The 15,944-nt window shown below is 40.9% G+C and overlaps 1 protein-coding gene across 8 annotated transcripts in view; it reads right to left on the bottom strand.

The window, feature by feature from the left end:
* Nucleotides 1–15,944, bottom strand: part of SIPA1L2 (signal induced proliferation associated 1 like 2) — a 240,150-nt gene that overhangs the window by 89,724 nt on the left and 134,482 nt on the right. For all 8 annotated transcript variants that reach the window (XM_033200404.1, XM_033200406.1, XM_033200412.1 and 5 more), the window contains 2 exons: nt 7,042–7,175; nt 4,094–4,282 (listed from right to left, as the gene is read on the bottom strand). In XM_033200404.1, the coding sequence (XP_033056295.1) occupies nt 4,094–4,282; nt 7,042–7,175 (323 nt within the window). The remainder of the gene's footprint in view (nt 1–4,093; nt 4,283–7,041; nt 7,176–15,944) is intronic.

The raw sequence follows: 15,944 nt of genomic DNA, 5'->3' as shown, positions 1-15,944 counted from the left end.
CTGGAAAACAACTGAAATGTGGTATCAACTACATCATATACTATCCCGGGGTATATCAGAAAGCTAGCAACATACTTCTTCAGCTCCATTATAATATAAAGTAAAGGAGGGACTCCAGATTCCGTACACTAACATTCCTCATTCTCTCAGACCAAGGCTTCGTTAAACCTCAAGCTAAGCCTAATACTTATGTCTACTGCAGTAACCTTTATTTAATGGATCTGATAAGAGCTGTGGCAGTCCCACAGTCCCGGGATAGAATTAGGCTTGCATTTGGACACAAGCACTGCTGCAAACTAAAAATATTCACTGGTCAAAATTCCCTAAGGCTTCAGTGCTGACAGCTGGACATACATACATACTGCCCAGACAGCAGAGGATCCAACCCACGTCCCATTTTCTTTCTGAGACAGGATAAGAACCGGCTGCTCTATTTCCAAGGCCAGAAGCTTTGTTATTATTGACAAGAAAATTTACATTCAAATGAAGGTGAGAAAAAAAGCCTCAGAACTGTCTAGAGCATATATTTGAGTGTGCAATAAATCCCTTCCCCTCCATTCTCCTGACTCAGCCTACTTGTTCTGAGTATGTAGTCTCATTTATTTAGACCTGCTTGACTTCGGTTGAAACAAATCTGATATTTGAGTAAACGTATACATCTGGGGTGAGAGGAGAAGAGGGGAATGGGGCAGTTGGCCTTGAGAACCAATTAGTAACTCTGTTAAGGATTTCATAATATTCTAAGATAGTGAGCTGTCATAATTCATCTAAATAACACTTTGTTTACAGTCAACCTCTATAATTTTATGAGTTTACCTATTAAATATATTGGGATAGCCTTTTTAAAAAGGAAAAATGGGATTTTAGAACTAGAGAAGTGAAATTATGTAGATAAAGTAGCAAAACCATCAAGGTCTTGTTAGTATTTACTTTCCTGAAAATTCTCCATAGTGTTCGAGTCTTCCTCCTCAAAACATCTAACCAAACTGAAGGAACAGAAGGAATGATCTAAACACCCACAGAATCTCCTACTTCTGAAACCTGTCTTGTACAGAGCACATATACTCAGTGGCTACATGACAAACCAGGATGGTTTGCAAACTACAAAAGAGCAGAAACTAACAATATATATAATTAGGTTATACACACACACACACACACACACACACTATTTTTTTGAGACAGAGTCTCACTCTGTCGCCCAGGCTGGAGTACAGTGGCGCGATCCTGGCTCACTGCCACCTCCGCCTCCCGGTTCAAGCGATTCTCATGCCTCAGACTCCCTAGTAGCTGAGATTACAGGTGCCTACCATCACACCTGGCTAATTTTTGTATACTTAGTAGAAATGGGTTTTCACCATGCTGGCCAGGCTGGTCTCGAACTCCTGACCTCAAATGATCCACCCACCTCGGCCTCCCAAAGTGCTGGGATTACAAGCATGAGCTACCACGCCTGGCCCATAATTAGATTGCATTTTAAATATATTTTCAAGATTAACAAACCCTTAGAACAATAACAAAATTGGCTCATCCCTTCCTGGGAAGATTTACTATTAGGAAAATGAATAAAGAAACAGCACCGCTTGGAATAAACTCTCCACCACCCTAACAGGTTAGTGGCAATTTGTAAGGATTCTTTAGAAACTGGGATGTTAAAAAAAGCTGCTCAATCTCTTTTAGAAATGAATATGAACAATATGTTTTCCTCATGTATAATGGGAATCTGATACCATTAAGAGTTTTAGGGAGTTAAAATGCCATCTTGTGCTTAAGTTTGAACACCATTAAGAAAGTATACCAAAGTCAAACAAATATAAAATCTAAAGAAAAGCCCATGAACTGCTACTAGAGATATGAAATGCAGTGGTTTTATCAAAGCAGACTCCAATTTTCTACATTCATTCATTGACATCAGACTGTAAATAGGTGTTCGGTAAAAATACTTAAAATGCCTGGTTTTTACAACTGCCTGGCTTCTAGACCTATCTGACTACACCGACAAAATTCCAAAGGAGCTTGCACTTGATTCAGAAGGCAATAGGGGGCCATCGAAAGTTTTCCATTAGGATGTGGCATGATCAGAGCTGTATTTTAGGAAGATTATTCTGGTAGAAGAAGAAAGGTAACCACATTCACCGATGCCTAAAGCAGGCTCATGAGGATACAGACTGATGGTTACATCAGTCAACTTGCAGCTGCCATAATGTCTCTTTTCACTGCTTGGTAAAAGAAGCCCTAGATGGTGGCAGCGGCAGAGCCCTGAGGGCTTCTGGGGAACATGAACCATCTGTAAAACTTTCTAGAGTAGCCTCAGGGACCAAATGAATGCCTCACCCACCAGGTGCCCGACCTGTGGGACAGTGATACATTTTAAAGGGAGAACTGACATATCCTACAAACGGATCAAGAACCACCTAACACATGGGTGGCAAGTTCTTTACACCAACTGTCTTACAACATGCAAATGAATACTATTCTTCTCATCAAGCCTGCCCGAACTCTGAGCACTTTCAACCCACCCCGATGTATCCTCTCTATCCTGCCATAACATGTTTTCATCAACTGTTCCATATATTGTTCATGTATGTTTCATGAACATTTCATATATTCCACATACTTTACCAGTCATAATAGTCATAATGGTAAATCTATTCTGTGTATTACACAATTTTAGAACTCAACCGCACAAGTTTAGAGCGTGGTTTGTTTTTTTTTTTGTTTTTTGTTTTTAATGTCAGCTTTCATTCCTGAGACAGACAGATCTCAAGTTTATTCATTCTGGGTGTTACAATATCTGCTTCTTTTTGCTAATAATGCACTGTTAACCTGTTAGACCAATTAGGTTCATAACCTTTAGAATTCTAGCCATCTGAGATGTCAAATATTCAACTTTAACCACAGTATTATCTGGTCAACCAAGAAATACTTCATATTCCCTCTAAAACGTGCAGAAGAATGCTACCTGGGAAATTCTGAAAATATACATTGTCACTGTCTCTTTAAAATCATGGATTTAAAAACAAATCCACTCATTTAAAATAAATTGCATGGACTTGAGCATGTAATGCTCAGTTTCCTCTGTGAGTTATTTTGCACCTGAAACTTAAAAGACCTTTTTTCCATATTCTGAACCACCATTTCAATCCTGTTCATCATTAATTCTCTCCTGGACAATGTCAATAATCACATAATTGGTCTCCACACAGCCATCAGTCTCTATCTTCATCAGCCTGTACAATTCTCTTCTACCAGAATAATCTTCCTAAAAGACAGCTCCGATCACATCACATCCTGATGGAAAACCTTCAATGGCTCCCCATTGCCTCCTGAATCAAGTGCAAGCTCCTTGGCCTAGCATTCCAGGTCTCATTCGTTCTAGTCTCAACTTACTTTCCCCACCCCAACCCACCTCAAAACCTCTCTTTTCTTTGTAAAGAAACTAGTCATAGTTCCTAAAACAGCAACTATTCATGTCTCCCTCTTAGAATTCTATCCAAGTCCAAAGGCCCAGTTAAAATGCCACCTCTTCAGGAGAGGTGCCCAGACAGATGCTATTTCTTCTTTCCCCAAAGTACTCACTGCCTTTACACCTCTCCAAGATCTCTTACCATATTCTGCCTTGGAGAGGTCTTTCTGCTCTTAGTCTTACTGTTCCCATAGGCCAGGGACTAGGTCTTAGTCAGCTTCAATCTTCCTAACGCTTGCTGTTCACACCCATCTGTCAGCATCATGCCTTCCACATAGTAGAGAAGAATAAATGTTGGTTCAGGGAAAGGGCCAACACGAGATTTTGAAACCCTGGGAAAAAACCACTATCGACTTCTATTAATCATGCAATCAGATGCACTCTTGCAAGCTGGGACACACCAAAACCTTGGTAAGAACAAAAAGTCACAACTCAGCAGGAGGTGTGTTACACTATAATGGCATCATGTTTCCAAACTAGTATAAAAACATATTTGGGAAAAACTAAAGAGAAAATGTTCTAAGGCATTTAAAATAAATGATCTTACAAGACAGATGGGAAAACTCTAAAACTTTTAGAAACAGACACAAATTCACACACAAACATACAATCTCACATTATACCCACCCCTTGTTCATCAAGCTTGAGCAGCTGCTCTGAAACCTTGGGTGAGTTGGAAGCCTGTCGCAGACATTGAATGCTCAGCTCTGGAATGACGTATTCCAAAACTTCTTTGAGAGGTAGTCCTCGTGCGGTACCATGCCTAGCAGTAGAGGGTATAGCATCTTCTAAAATTGCTCCTCTCAGTGTTGTAAGCTGCAGGGACAAAACATAAGACTTCGGTTAATATTGATTCTCAATTACCTACTCATAGCCTAACTGTTTGGCTGCCTTAAGACAGGAAAAAGAGAAGTAAGGCTCTGAGTATAGCAAACGGGGCTAAAGTGTAACATTTAAGGAAACAAAATCAACACTCAAGGAGTCTTTAAACAGTAACAGTATACAAAGATCAGGAACAAGCCAGGCAGAGTGGAAATGAGCAGATATATGCCTAAGAATGAGGAGAAGCAAGGCAGAGCAATGCTATGAAAATTAGGACATTCCGGCCGGGCGCGGTGGCTCAAGCCTGTAATCCCAGCACTTTGGGAGGCCGAGGCGGGCGGATCACGAGGTCAGGAGATCGAGACCATCCTGGCTAACATGGTGAAACCCCGTCTCTACTAAAAATACAAAAAAAAAAAAAAAAAAAAACTAGCCGGGCGAGGTGGCGGGCGCCTGTAGTCCCAGCTACTCGGGAGGCTGAGGCAGGAGAGTAAACCCGAGAGGCGGAGCTTGCAGTGAGCTGAGATCTGGCCACTGCACTCCAGTCCGGGTGACAGAGCGAGACTCCGCCTCAAAAAAAAAAAAAAAAAAGAATATTAGGACATTCCTACAACTCTGAACCCACATGAGAAGGTTGAAACAGAGAAGAAACCAGACATGATGATCCTGGACATGACCATGATCCTGGACCTGAGTGATCCTGGACCTGATCACTCTTCTTCCATCCTCTCTTTCTCCTATCTCTCCATCTTCTTTTCTTCCACTCCCTTTCTTATCTTAAATTTTCCATAGTGACCATTCCTGAGGCTGAACAGGGGAGCAGCAGCCAGTGGCATCCATGGGCAGGGTGATTCAGGGCTGAGAAAACTGCCACTAAATTTTGTCTCATGATTTTTTAGGTGTCCTCAAACTCACCACAGAAACTTGCAATCAGTATTTGGAGCGGGTGTCTAAGATCTAATATGATGAGAGAGAAAACTCCAGAACCATAAATCAAGAGACCTAGTTCTAATCCAACCTCTCTCTGACTCTGGTTAGAGTCCTCAGACTACTCACAACAGGAGCTGGGTTGACGGCAGTCATAAGGATACCTAACGTTTGCATAACGTTCCATAACACTGGCCGACAGAACTATCTGCAAATGAGGACAATGTTCTCTGTCTATGCTAATAGAGGAGCCCCTAGCCACATCAGCTACTGAACACCTGGAATCACTAATGTCACTAAGGAAAAGGATTTCTAATTTTGTTTAGTTGTTTTAAATTTAATATTTAAATTAAGTATTTAAATTTAATTTAAGTAGCCACCTGCGGCTAGTGACTACTGAATTGAACAGCATAGATCTATAACTTAAAATACGTCACTTCAAGAAAGGGGCTTTATCTCACATACACCTAGAATAGAGCCTAGGTCACTGGGACACCTGTGGACCAGGTAAGATGAACAGGGGTACACATGTTCATGCAGCTGGAAACTAGAAAAGGGTTCTGTGTTTTCTCTGATCTAGAAGCAGTTAACCAAAATACATATTCTGAATATCTGCCAAATATATATCCCTCTAATTAAAATGAGCTAAAAGGATAAAACCTAAAGTGCTGGACAGATCTAATTCTTTTCTTTTTTAAGAGATAGGGTCTTGTTATATTGCCCAGGCTGGAGTGCAGGGCCTGTTCACAGGTGTAACCATACTGCACTACAGCCTCAACTCCTGAGCTCAAGCCATCCTCCCACCCCAGCTTCCTGAGTAGCTGGGACTACAGGCATGTGCCACCATGCCCAGCTTCAGACTTAATTCTCTATATAAATCAATATCTACCTATTTAGCTATACATGTTATATAATTTATACAACAATCTCACTTTCCACTAAAAGCAAGACAAGCAAGAATCTAACCTGGGTCCTCAATGTAACAAAGCGTGGGTAGTAGTGACTTTCCTGCTGGGTTTTGGTCTTGCATGGGGTCTGCCCCTTCATTTTGGCCAATTTCTCTCCCATTTGGAATGGGAACATTTTCCCCTCCCTGTACCCTCACTGCATCTTGGAAATAACTAACTTGTTTTTGATTTTACAGGCTCATCAATGGAAGGGACTTGCTTTGTCTCAGATGAGCCTTTCTTCTGTGGACTTCTGAGTTAATGCTGGAGTGAGTTAAGACTAGGGGACTGCCGAGAAGGGATAATTGTATCTTGCCATGTCAGAAGGACATGAAATTTAGGTGGGGCCAGGGGCAAAATGATACGGATTAGATTTGTGTCCCTGCCCAAATCTCATGTCAAATTGGAGAAGGGGCCTCGTAGGGGGGATTGGTGAATTCCAACAAGATCTGATGGTTTAAAAGTGTGTGGCCCTTCCCCCTTTACTCTCTTTCTGTCCTGATCCAGCATGGCAAGATTGCTTCCTCTTCACCTTCTGTCTTGATTATAAGTTTCTTGAGGCCTCCCAGTCAGGTTTCTTGTTAAGCCCGCAGAAATGTGAGTCAATTAAACCTTTTCTTCATAAATTATCCAGTCTCAGGTGGTTCTTTATAGTAGTGTGAGAATGAACTAATACAGCCACTTAATATCCACGGCATGTTTCCAAATTTTTCATTTGGAATAAAATACTGCAATGCCCTTTTTAATTATCTTAAATGTTGTAATCATTAACATTAAAAAAAATAATAAATTCAGTACCCTATCTAAAACAAACTCAAGCAGTAACATCAAAGGAGATTCAGACTTTAGCCCAATAACAATGGCAAGCAGCCCCATTACCTCACTTGTCCTGAAAGCCACCCTGTAGTTGAACTGGGATCCTTCTTTCTCCTTGGCATCTTCCACCTTCTCTCTCCGGATGCTGACTGCCACTGGACCAAGGTTTTCATCTATTCCAAAGTAGTTTTGGTGCTCTATAATGGAAGAGAGAGGGTGGCATCAAAAGAATGAAAAAGGAACAAAGAGCAGGATGGATATCTCTTAGTTTGTGTACCAAATCTCTGAAGAAATACCACATAGCTCATACACAACGATTTCCTTGTATTTGTTTGATCAAATCTTCTGGTTTCCAGTTCAGATGCACGTCTACATCTCACTTTCGATTACTTCCTCCTCTCATTCTGCTTTTCACTAGTTCACGAACAGCAGAAGTTGTTATTTTGTGATTATGTAAATGGCATCATCAGAAAGAGGTATTGCTATTCTTAGAAACTGTCAAAAGGGGAACATGGCTACTTGTAGAATCAATATTGAAAACAGTTTCCCTCTGTCTGGGAAAGTCATCATTTTTGACTCAATGAGGGCACCAGAGGTGACCTGAGTAGCCACTCAAGCCAGCCAGATTAATCTTGGTGATCAGTGGTATAGCAAATATCGTCTTTTCATTACAGTATCGCTAAAACAGCATAATGTTTATAAAGCTTACAATGTTCATAAAGTCTAGAGCACAATTTAGCAATAGAAAATACATAAAAGGTCAGTTTCTAAAGTCAAATTTTATCCACAAATCCTATAACTTGGTTTAAAACGTCATCAGCTAATCATCTCTTTCACATAAAATCACGGGTCTTTGAGGGAAATCATACCATCTACACGGAAAGGGTGGCACCTGAGGCCATACTGTCCATCTAATACAAGGATCCCTCCAGGACATCTTTCCTAAGAGATGGTCATTCGTCTCTTCCTCATATGTGCAATCACTATGTGTGGGCATTGTTTCAGCCATGGGAACGTGGGGAGAACATTCCAGAAAACAGCCGCTACTTATGAAGCAAATACTCTATTCTGAACCCCTCGAATGACATGAAGCTTACTGCTCTGTGAGCAGCTCCCTTTAGACTGCTGGTTTCTTGTCTGTGAGCTCTGTTAAAAGGAGCCAAAAATACCTCATTGCAACTTTCAAACTTCTTAAATGTTTCCTTTGAAATGACCCGAACTTAACACAACATTCAAATATGGTCCAACCCACACAAAATAGTGGGAGCAATTACCCAAATGCTTATTAATGCAGTTTAAAAATTTATCTATTTTTAGCAGCCCCATTACACCAATAATTCATATGAGCAGGTGGTAAACGCAAACCTCCAGGTGTTATTCATTTATTTCTTAATGAACTGCTGCCAGGTCAGTTCTCCAAGGTGTATTCTCATAAAATCGATTTTTTTCACCCTGACTTAAGGTTTTGACTAAAAAGAAACATAATACAGTGAACATCTGCAAACCTGAAGAAAACCTACAGGCATTCCAAAGGCTTTTGGTTATGCCAATGCTTGCCACAATGATTTCTGAAGGAATAAGAATTGTTGCTGAGAAAGTAGAAAACAGAACCTGAATCACTCAGAACACACACAATCCAAAGCCACCAAAGAATACTGGCTAGACCTTGAAAAGGCAAATCATTTACCTATTTGCTGTTTGCAACCAAATGGGATTAGTACTGACATTATGTCCCTTTAGAGTCAGGGGCAGAAGCAGCAAGTAAACTATTTTAAAAGATAAAAGGTGAGTTATTGACATGGTATAGTCCTAGACTTGCACAAAAGGAAACTAGCCTATTTGTTTTAGTGGGCAATTAATCCCTTATATGCTGCTTATATAATGCTGCTTCGGTCGGCAATGCAGCACATGTACCAGTGGCAGTCCCACGAGATTATCATGAGGCTGAAAAACTACTATCGTCTAGTGACGTTATAGATGTCATTACATGGGAATCCAACATATTACTCAAAACCAAAAAAAGTTCAGAAAATAAAAGTAAATTCTTTTAAGTAGAAAAAAGCTTACAGAACGAGATATAATAAAGAAAGCATTTTTGTATAATTGTACAATGTATGCATTAAGCTAAGTGTTATTACAAAAGAGTAAAAAAGTTAAGAAAATAAAGTTATAAAGTAGAAAAGTTACCCATAAGCTAAGGTTAATTATTATTAAGTACTTTTTTAATAATAAATGTAGTATTGCCTAATGTAGTGTTTATAAAGTCTGCAGTAGCATAATGTCCTACATTAACTCACTACTCAATCACTGATTCATGCAGAGCAGCTTTTAGTCAGTCCTGCAAGCTCCATTCATGGTAAGTGCCCTATACAGGTGCACCACTTTTGATCTTTCATGCAGTATTTTTACTGTACCTTTTCTATGTTTAGATACAAAAATACTTATCATTGTGTTACAACTGCCTACAGTATTCAGTACAGTAACATGCTATGCAGGTCTGTAGCCTGGGAGCAATATGCAATACCACAGAACCCACATGTACAGAAGGCTGGCCCATCTAGATTTCCAGAAGTCCACTCTACGGCGTTTGCAGAATGATGAAACTGCCTAAGTGTGCATTTCTCAGAACATAATTCTGTTCTTAAGAGATGCATGGCTGTATTGTGTACTGATAATGGCCAAGGTAATTATTATAAACATAAAAAACTCCAGCGACAATAAGCATACATAAACAAAGATCTGGGTTTAAGAAGAACTGATCCAGAAGCAGGCCAAAAACAAACAAACAAAAGATATTCAATGAAATCAGAGACTAAAAGTTAATTGTCTACTTTAGACTACTAAGTACACTGTCACTATATAAGCCGGCATTAGTGACTATTGGACCCATGGCAGTAGATCCAATGGAAAATGCATCTTTAAACTTAAAACTAAATCAGTTTAGAATATTCTTAGTTGCAGTTAGTTAACTATCCTGACAATAACTTTTGCTTTTCCCTCAATGGGCCAAATGCATTAAGAAAAATATTCAGAAAGCACACAAAAATACAACAGTCATAAGACAAAAGCTTCCTTCTTATAACACATTTCAAGAAGTTACTTGCAAAAATACTCGATTCTATATTTGGCATTTGATGAGCCCCATAACAAGATCCAAAAGAGTTTCAAATTATTGTAGGGAGTACAAGAGTAAATTACAAAACTACCTCTGACGGGAAGACTGAGAGCCCCAGATTAAGAAAATCATATCACTAGTTCTAATACATGACAGCATAAAATGATACTCAGCAGGTGCCACAAGGACAGAAAACAGAGCCGTGGCTGCCAGGGGCTGGAAGGAAGAGCAAGGGGCCGACTACAGAGGAGGCATGGGAGAATGTTCTGGGATCACAAAGCTATTCTACACTGACTGCCGTAATGGTAATACCGTATTTACTTCTCAAACTCTCAGAAGTGCACATTAAAAAAAAGTAAATTTTACTGTACCTAAAATATACCTTCAATTTTAAAAACTGGAGGGAGGCAGAGTCAATGGGAGGAAGGGCCAGTGATCCTTGCAAATGGACGAGGCCTTCTGCACAGACAGACGCCATGACCATTTCACTCCCCCACAGCCTGTCAGTGCAAACAGTACCTGTTCCTCAAGTCATCATCCTTCTCTCTCACTCCTGTTTCCTTTGTTACTATTTAATCCTCAATCTGCGTCAAACTTTCTGCCACGTTATTGCTCCACTCAAGGTCTTGTTGCCAAATCCAACTATCTTCAGGCCTCCTACTGCCGGAGCTGTCTGCTGTTGTGACACCAGTGGCCACTCCCTTCTTGTCCGGGGCCCTCTACTCCTCCACTACTACGGCATCTCCTTTTCAGGTGAGATTGCTTTCTGGTCTTTCATTCTGGGTGTCTGGCATGGCTCCACCTCTGGCCTCTCCTTACAGCATGAGTGTTTCCCAAGACTCCAGCCTTCCAGCCTTAGACCTTTCTGATTCTGTCTCTGTCTTTATACTTATATGAATGTCTCTTTTCTGCCTTTCCATCTACTCGCCCATCTTCTCCTTTACATTCCTCAGTGATATCATCCCAAGCTTCCTCCAGGTTCTTCTCTCACAAATCCCCTGACTCACAAAGGTCTAGGGAAGCACACTCCACTGTTCATGGCACCAACCCTGTACTTCCACCTTCTCCCTCTGCCTGGAATGTTTTCCAGTTTTCTTCGCTTGACATTCTTCTTACTCATCATTCAAGACTCAATCCAAACATCATTTCCACTGAAAATACTCTCCTCACCTCCAAAAAGGCCAAATCCTTCCAATTTTACATCCTGAGGCCCTAGTGTTATAATGCCTAATAGATGACAGGTGCCTAATAAACTGTTCTTGAAGCACGGAACTAAAAGTAGCCTCCTCTGGTATTGTCCAAAAGCAATGGTTGTATCTGACCTCAAGGAGGAATATCAAAATAAAAACAGGGAGGTAATTCATTTCGTGCCAGGAAGTGGTAAGACAGTGTGAAGCATCTTGGAGGCTGCAGCAGGCATTTCCCAGTGACCGGAGCAATACAATTTCTCGAAGTATTTATAAAACTGAGAACTTACATATCTATTGGAACTTACATGGCAATAGACCTATCATGTCCTACTGCTGTAACAAATTTCCAATAAACTTCTGGCTTAAAACAACTCCATTTACTGCACACAGCTCTGGAGATCAGAAGTCAGTTTCAGCAAACAAAAGTCAAGGTTCTGGAGTGACTGCATTCCCCTGGGCAGCTCTAGAGGAAAATCCATTTCCTTACCTTCTCCAGCTTCTAGACCTACATTCCTTACATTTCGTGGCTCATGGCCCTCCCTCCATCTTCAAAGCCAGCAGCCTAGCATCTTGTTTCAGTGGTCACACTGCCTTTCTCTTCTGTAATCAAATTTTCCTCTGTTTTCCTCCCATAAGGACACCTGTGATTGCATTTAGGTTCCAGCCAGGTCCCGCCCGGATAATTCAGGATATTTCCCTATCTCAAGATCCCTAACTTAACCACAACTGCAAAGTCTCCTTTGCCATATGAGGGAAGGTACATAAATTCCAGGTATTAGGACCTGGACACCTCTGGAGGCCATTGTTTAGCCTTCCAAATATACTTAATCCACTTTAATTCACTTATCCAAATGTTGAACAGGGGATGTCTCAAGTGTGTGCCAGAGACTGATAAATACTGGGGATACAAACACTGCCTGCTTCAAAATGTTTTGACTGCTGTGGGGGCAATAATATAGGAAAGAGACAAAAATTAGACTCCTCAATGGCCCCATTTTCCCTGGAGACACAGTAACATTGAAATTAGGCCAGATAGTAACCCTACAATGGCCCCTAAGAGTTAAAATGAAAGGAAGAATCACACCTCTTTCACTTTAAATGAAAAGCTAAAAATGATTAGGCTTAGTGAGGAAGGCATGTCAAAAGCTGAGATAGGCTGAAAGCTAGGCCTCTTGCACCGAACAGTGAACCAAGTAGCGAATGCAAAGAAAGAGTTCTTGAAAGAAAGTAAAAGTGCTACTTCAGAGAACCCACGATTAAGAGGCAAAAAAGCCTTACTGCTGATATGAAGAAAGTCAGAGTGGTCTGGATAGAAGACAAAACCAGTTACAACATTCCCTCAAGCAAAAGCCTAATCCAGAGCAAGGCCTTATCATTCTTCAATACTATGAAGGCTGACAGAGGTGAGGAAGGTGCAGAAGAAAAACTGGAAGTTAGCAGAGGCTGGTTCATGAGGCTTAAGGTAAGAAGCTATCTCCACAACGTAAGGGCAAGGAGAAGCAGCAAGTGCTGATGGAGCGAAGCTATACCAAGTTGGCCAGCAAATTACTTAGGTAAAGATAACAGATGACAGTGGCTATAATAAACAACAGACTTTCAATACAGATGAAACAGTCTTCTGATAAAAGAAGTGTCCTCCAGAATTTTCATAGCTAGAGAGAGGATGTCAATGCCTAGTTTCAAAGCTTCAAAGGATAGGCTGACTCTCTTGCTAGTGGCTAACGCAGCTGGTGGCTTTAAGTTGAAGCCAATGCTTATTGATCATTCGGAAAACCCTAGGGCCCTTAAGAATTATGCCAAACTACTCTGCCTGTGCTCTATCAGCAGAACAACAAAGCCTGGATGACAGCACATCTGTTTACAGTATGGTTTACTGACTATTTTTAAGCCCACTGTTGAGTACTAGTTCTGAGATAAAAAAACATTCCTTTCAAAATATTACTGCTTATTGGCAATGCATCTCATCACCCAAGAGCTCTGACGGAAATATATGAGGAGATTACTGTTGTTTTCATGCATGCTAACACCACATTCATTTTGTAGCCCATGAATCAGAGTATTTCTGACTTTTAAGTCTTATTATTTAAGAAGTACATTTTGTAAGGCTATAGCCGCCATAAATAGAGATTCCTCTGATGGATTTGGGCAGATAAAATTGGAAACCTGGAAGGGATTCATCATTCCAGATGCCATTAAGAACGTTTATGATTCATGAGAGGATGTTAAAATACAAACTTAACAGAAATTTAGAAGGTGGCTCCAACCCTCACGGATGACTCTGAGGGATTCAAGAGTTCACTGGAGGAAGTATTGCAGATGTGGTAGAAATAGCAAGAGAACTAGAATTAGAAATTGAGCCTGAAGATCTGATTGAATTGCTACAATCTCATGATCAAACTTATACAGATGAGGAGTTGCTTTTTATGGATAAGCAAAGAAAGTAGTTTCTTTTGATGGAATCCACTCCCGGTGAAAATGCTGTGAACATTGTTGAAACAACAACAAAGAATTTAGAATTTTGCATAAACTTGGTAGATTCAACAGTGGCAGGGTTTGAGATGACTGACTCCAATCTTGAAAGGTGTTCTACTGTTGGTCAAATGCTATCAAATAGCATCGCATGCTATGGAAAAATCTTTCCTGAAAGAATCAATCAATGTGGCAAACCTCACTGTTGTTTTAAGAAATTGTCACAGCCACCAATCTACCATCCTGATCAGCCAACAGCCATCAACGTGGAGGCAAGACCCTCTATCAGAAGAAAGGCTGACTTTCTGAAGGTTCAGGTGATCGATCGTTAGCACTCTTTAGCAATGAACCTTTTTTTTTTTTTTTGAGACAGAGTCTTGCTCTGTCACCTAGGCTGGAGTGCAGTGACGCAATCTCAGCTCACTGCAAGCTCTGCCTCCCAGGTTCACGCCATTCTTCTGCCTCAGTCTCCTGAGTAGCTGGGACTACAGGTGCCCACCACCACGCTCAGCTAATGCAATGAATTATTTTTAAATTAAGATACGTACACTGTTCTTTTAGACATAGCACTATCTGCACAGTAGCCTACAGTATAAACAACTTTTATATGCACTGTGAAACCAAAAACATTGTGTGACTCACTTTATTACAATATTCATCATATTGATGTGGTCTGGCACTGACCCCACCATATCTCTGAGCTGTGCCTTGTTAGGTTGGTCAGGCAGGACCCAGCCATCAGACAGGGGCATCTTCTTCTTGGGCCAGTGAGTGTCCCAGGGAAGGCACCTCCAGTCTCCTGTCTAGAAATATTGAGCTCAAATAATGGGGTGGGGCTGGGCACCTCACTGTATTGACTTTCACTAAGTCCCCATTTTTAGTTAAGTGCCTTAGTCCTGCCCTTTGCTGGGCCTGCTGTTCCATTTCTCCAGAATAAATCTTATTTCCCACCTGGGAGAGGGGTACATAGTAAACTGGCTATGGGGGAGGAGAGAGAATCCGGCCTTTTATGAAGCATGTAACCAGCCCCGTTTTCACTCCCCTAAGCCCTTCTCCAAGTGTGCCTGGCTCTGTGGCATGCCCTGACTCACTTCTTGATGGCCTCTACCCTCTTCCCATGCTAGGGAACGCAGGAGGCTGGTTCTCTCAATCTACTAGGAGTAGTCTTGCTCTTCCACCTGCTTTCATACACCCTGGCTTCCTTCAGTTGCTTCTCCCTGGTGCTTTTTTACTTTTTGGCATTATGCCCATTTTTAAAATTCCTTCACTGTCATTTTTAGTGGTATTCTGGAAGGGGAAGAGATAACATGTTTTCAATTTGCCTTATTTAACCAGCAGTCTCAAACCCATTTACTGTGCAATCTTATAATTATAAAAAGCTTCTTACTGGTTGCCTAATCTGGGCTTTGATGCTTATCACGTGCTTAACCTTGGGTTAGTTACAGAACCTTTCTTAACCTCAGAATCCTCCCGGCTCCTAATATATCTAATCCACGTAACACCATCATTGACCTGGGAGGGGTATTATAGTTGACAGCAGGAATGTTACTGGCAAAAAAAAAAAGAAATCAAAACAAAATGGAATGCACATAAAGTAAACTGCATCATCGAGTAATTTGATCTTGAGACCAAAAATCCGGCACAGTTCATAGGTCAGCCTGAAGGTGATTCCCACTTTTAATCTCAAAATGCTGACCCAGAATCACTTGGAGAGGTCACACTGGACTCACAGAAGTCTTTTTGAAGAGGTGGTGTATATACTTCACGGAGTAATTTCTATCATAAATTATACTTTTAAAAGTTCGGAAATTCAAAATTTGTATATTCCCCTTTTTATCAAAGATGGCAGGTGAATTAACTAAAAACAAAACCAAACCAAACCCTTCATGCCTACCTTGCCAGTCCATGTCGCAGACCCATTTTCCTCTCTCTGTCTCACACAGACACCACTTTCTGATTGCAAACACAGAGATGAAGTTCCTGCTATTTACAAGCGCCACACCTGCAGACTTACAGCTTTTATGTCTCCTAACCATCTCCTAAGGGCTCGCCATGCTTTCTGTTTCACCAAGGAATACAGTAGGTTACCTTGATGTGTTTCCAAAGAAATCAAAGTCTTCTATTCAATAATGTAAGATGCTGCCTAGCTTTTATAAAGGGCATCTCCACGTACCAGCAGGACATACAGAGAC

Source organism: Trachypithecus francoisi, unplaced genomic scaffold, assembly GCF_009764315.1.
Source record: "Trachypithecus francoisi isolate TF-2019V2 unplaced genomic scaffold, Tfra_2.0 Lachesis_group5, whole genome shotgun sequence".
Classification (NCBI taxonomy): domain Eukaryota; kingdom Metazoa; phylum Chordata; class Mammalia; order Primates; family Cercopithecidae; genus Trachypithecus; species Trachypithecus francoisi.
This window is presented reverse-complemented; position numbering and strand designations above follow the sequence as displayed.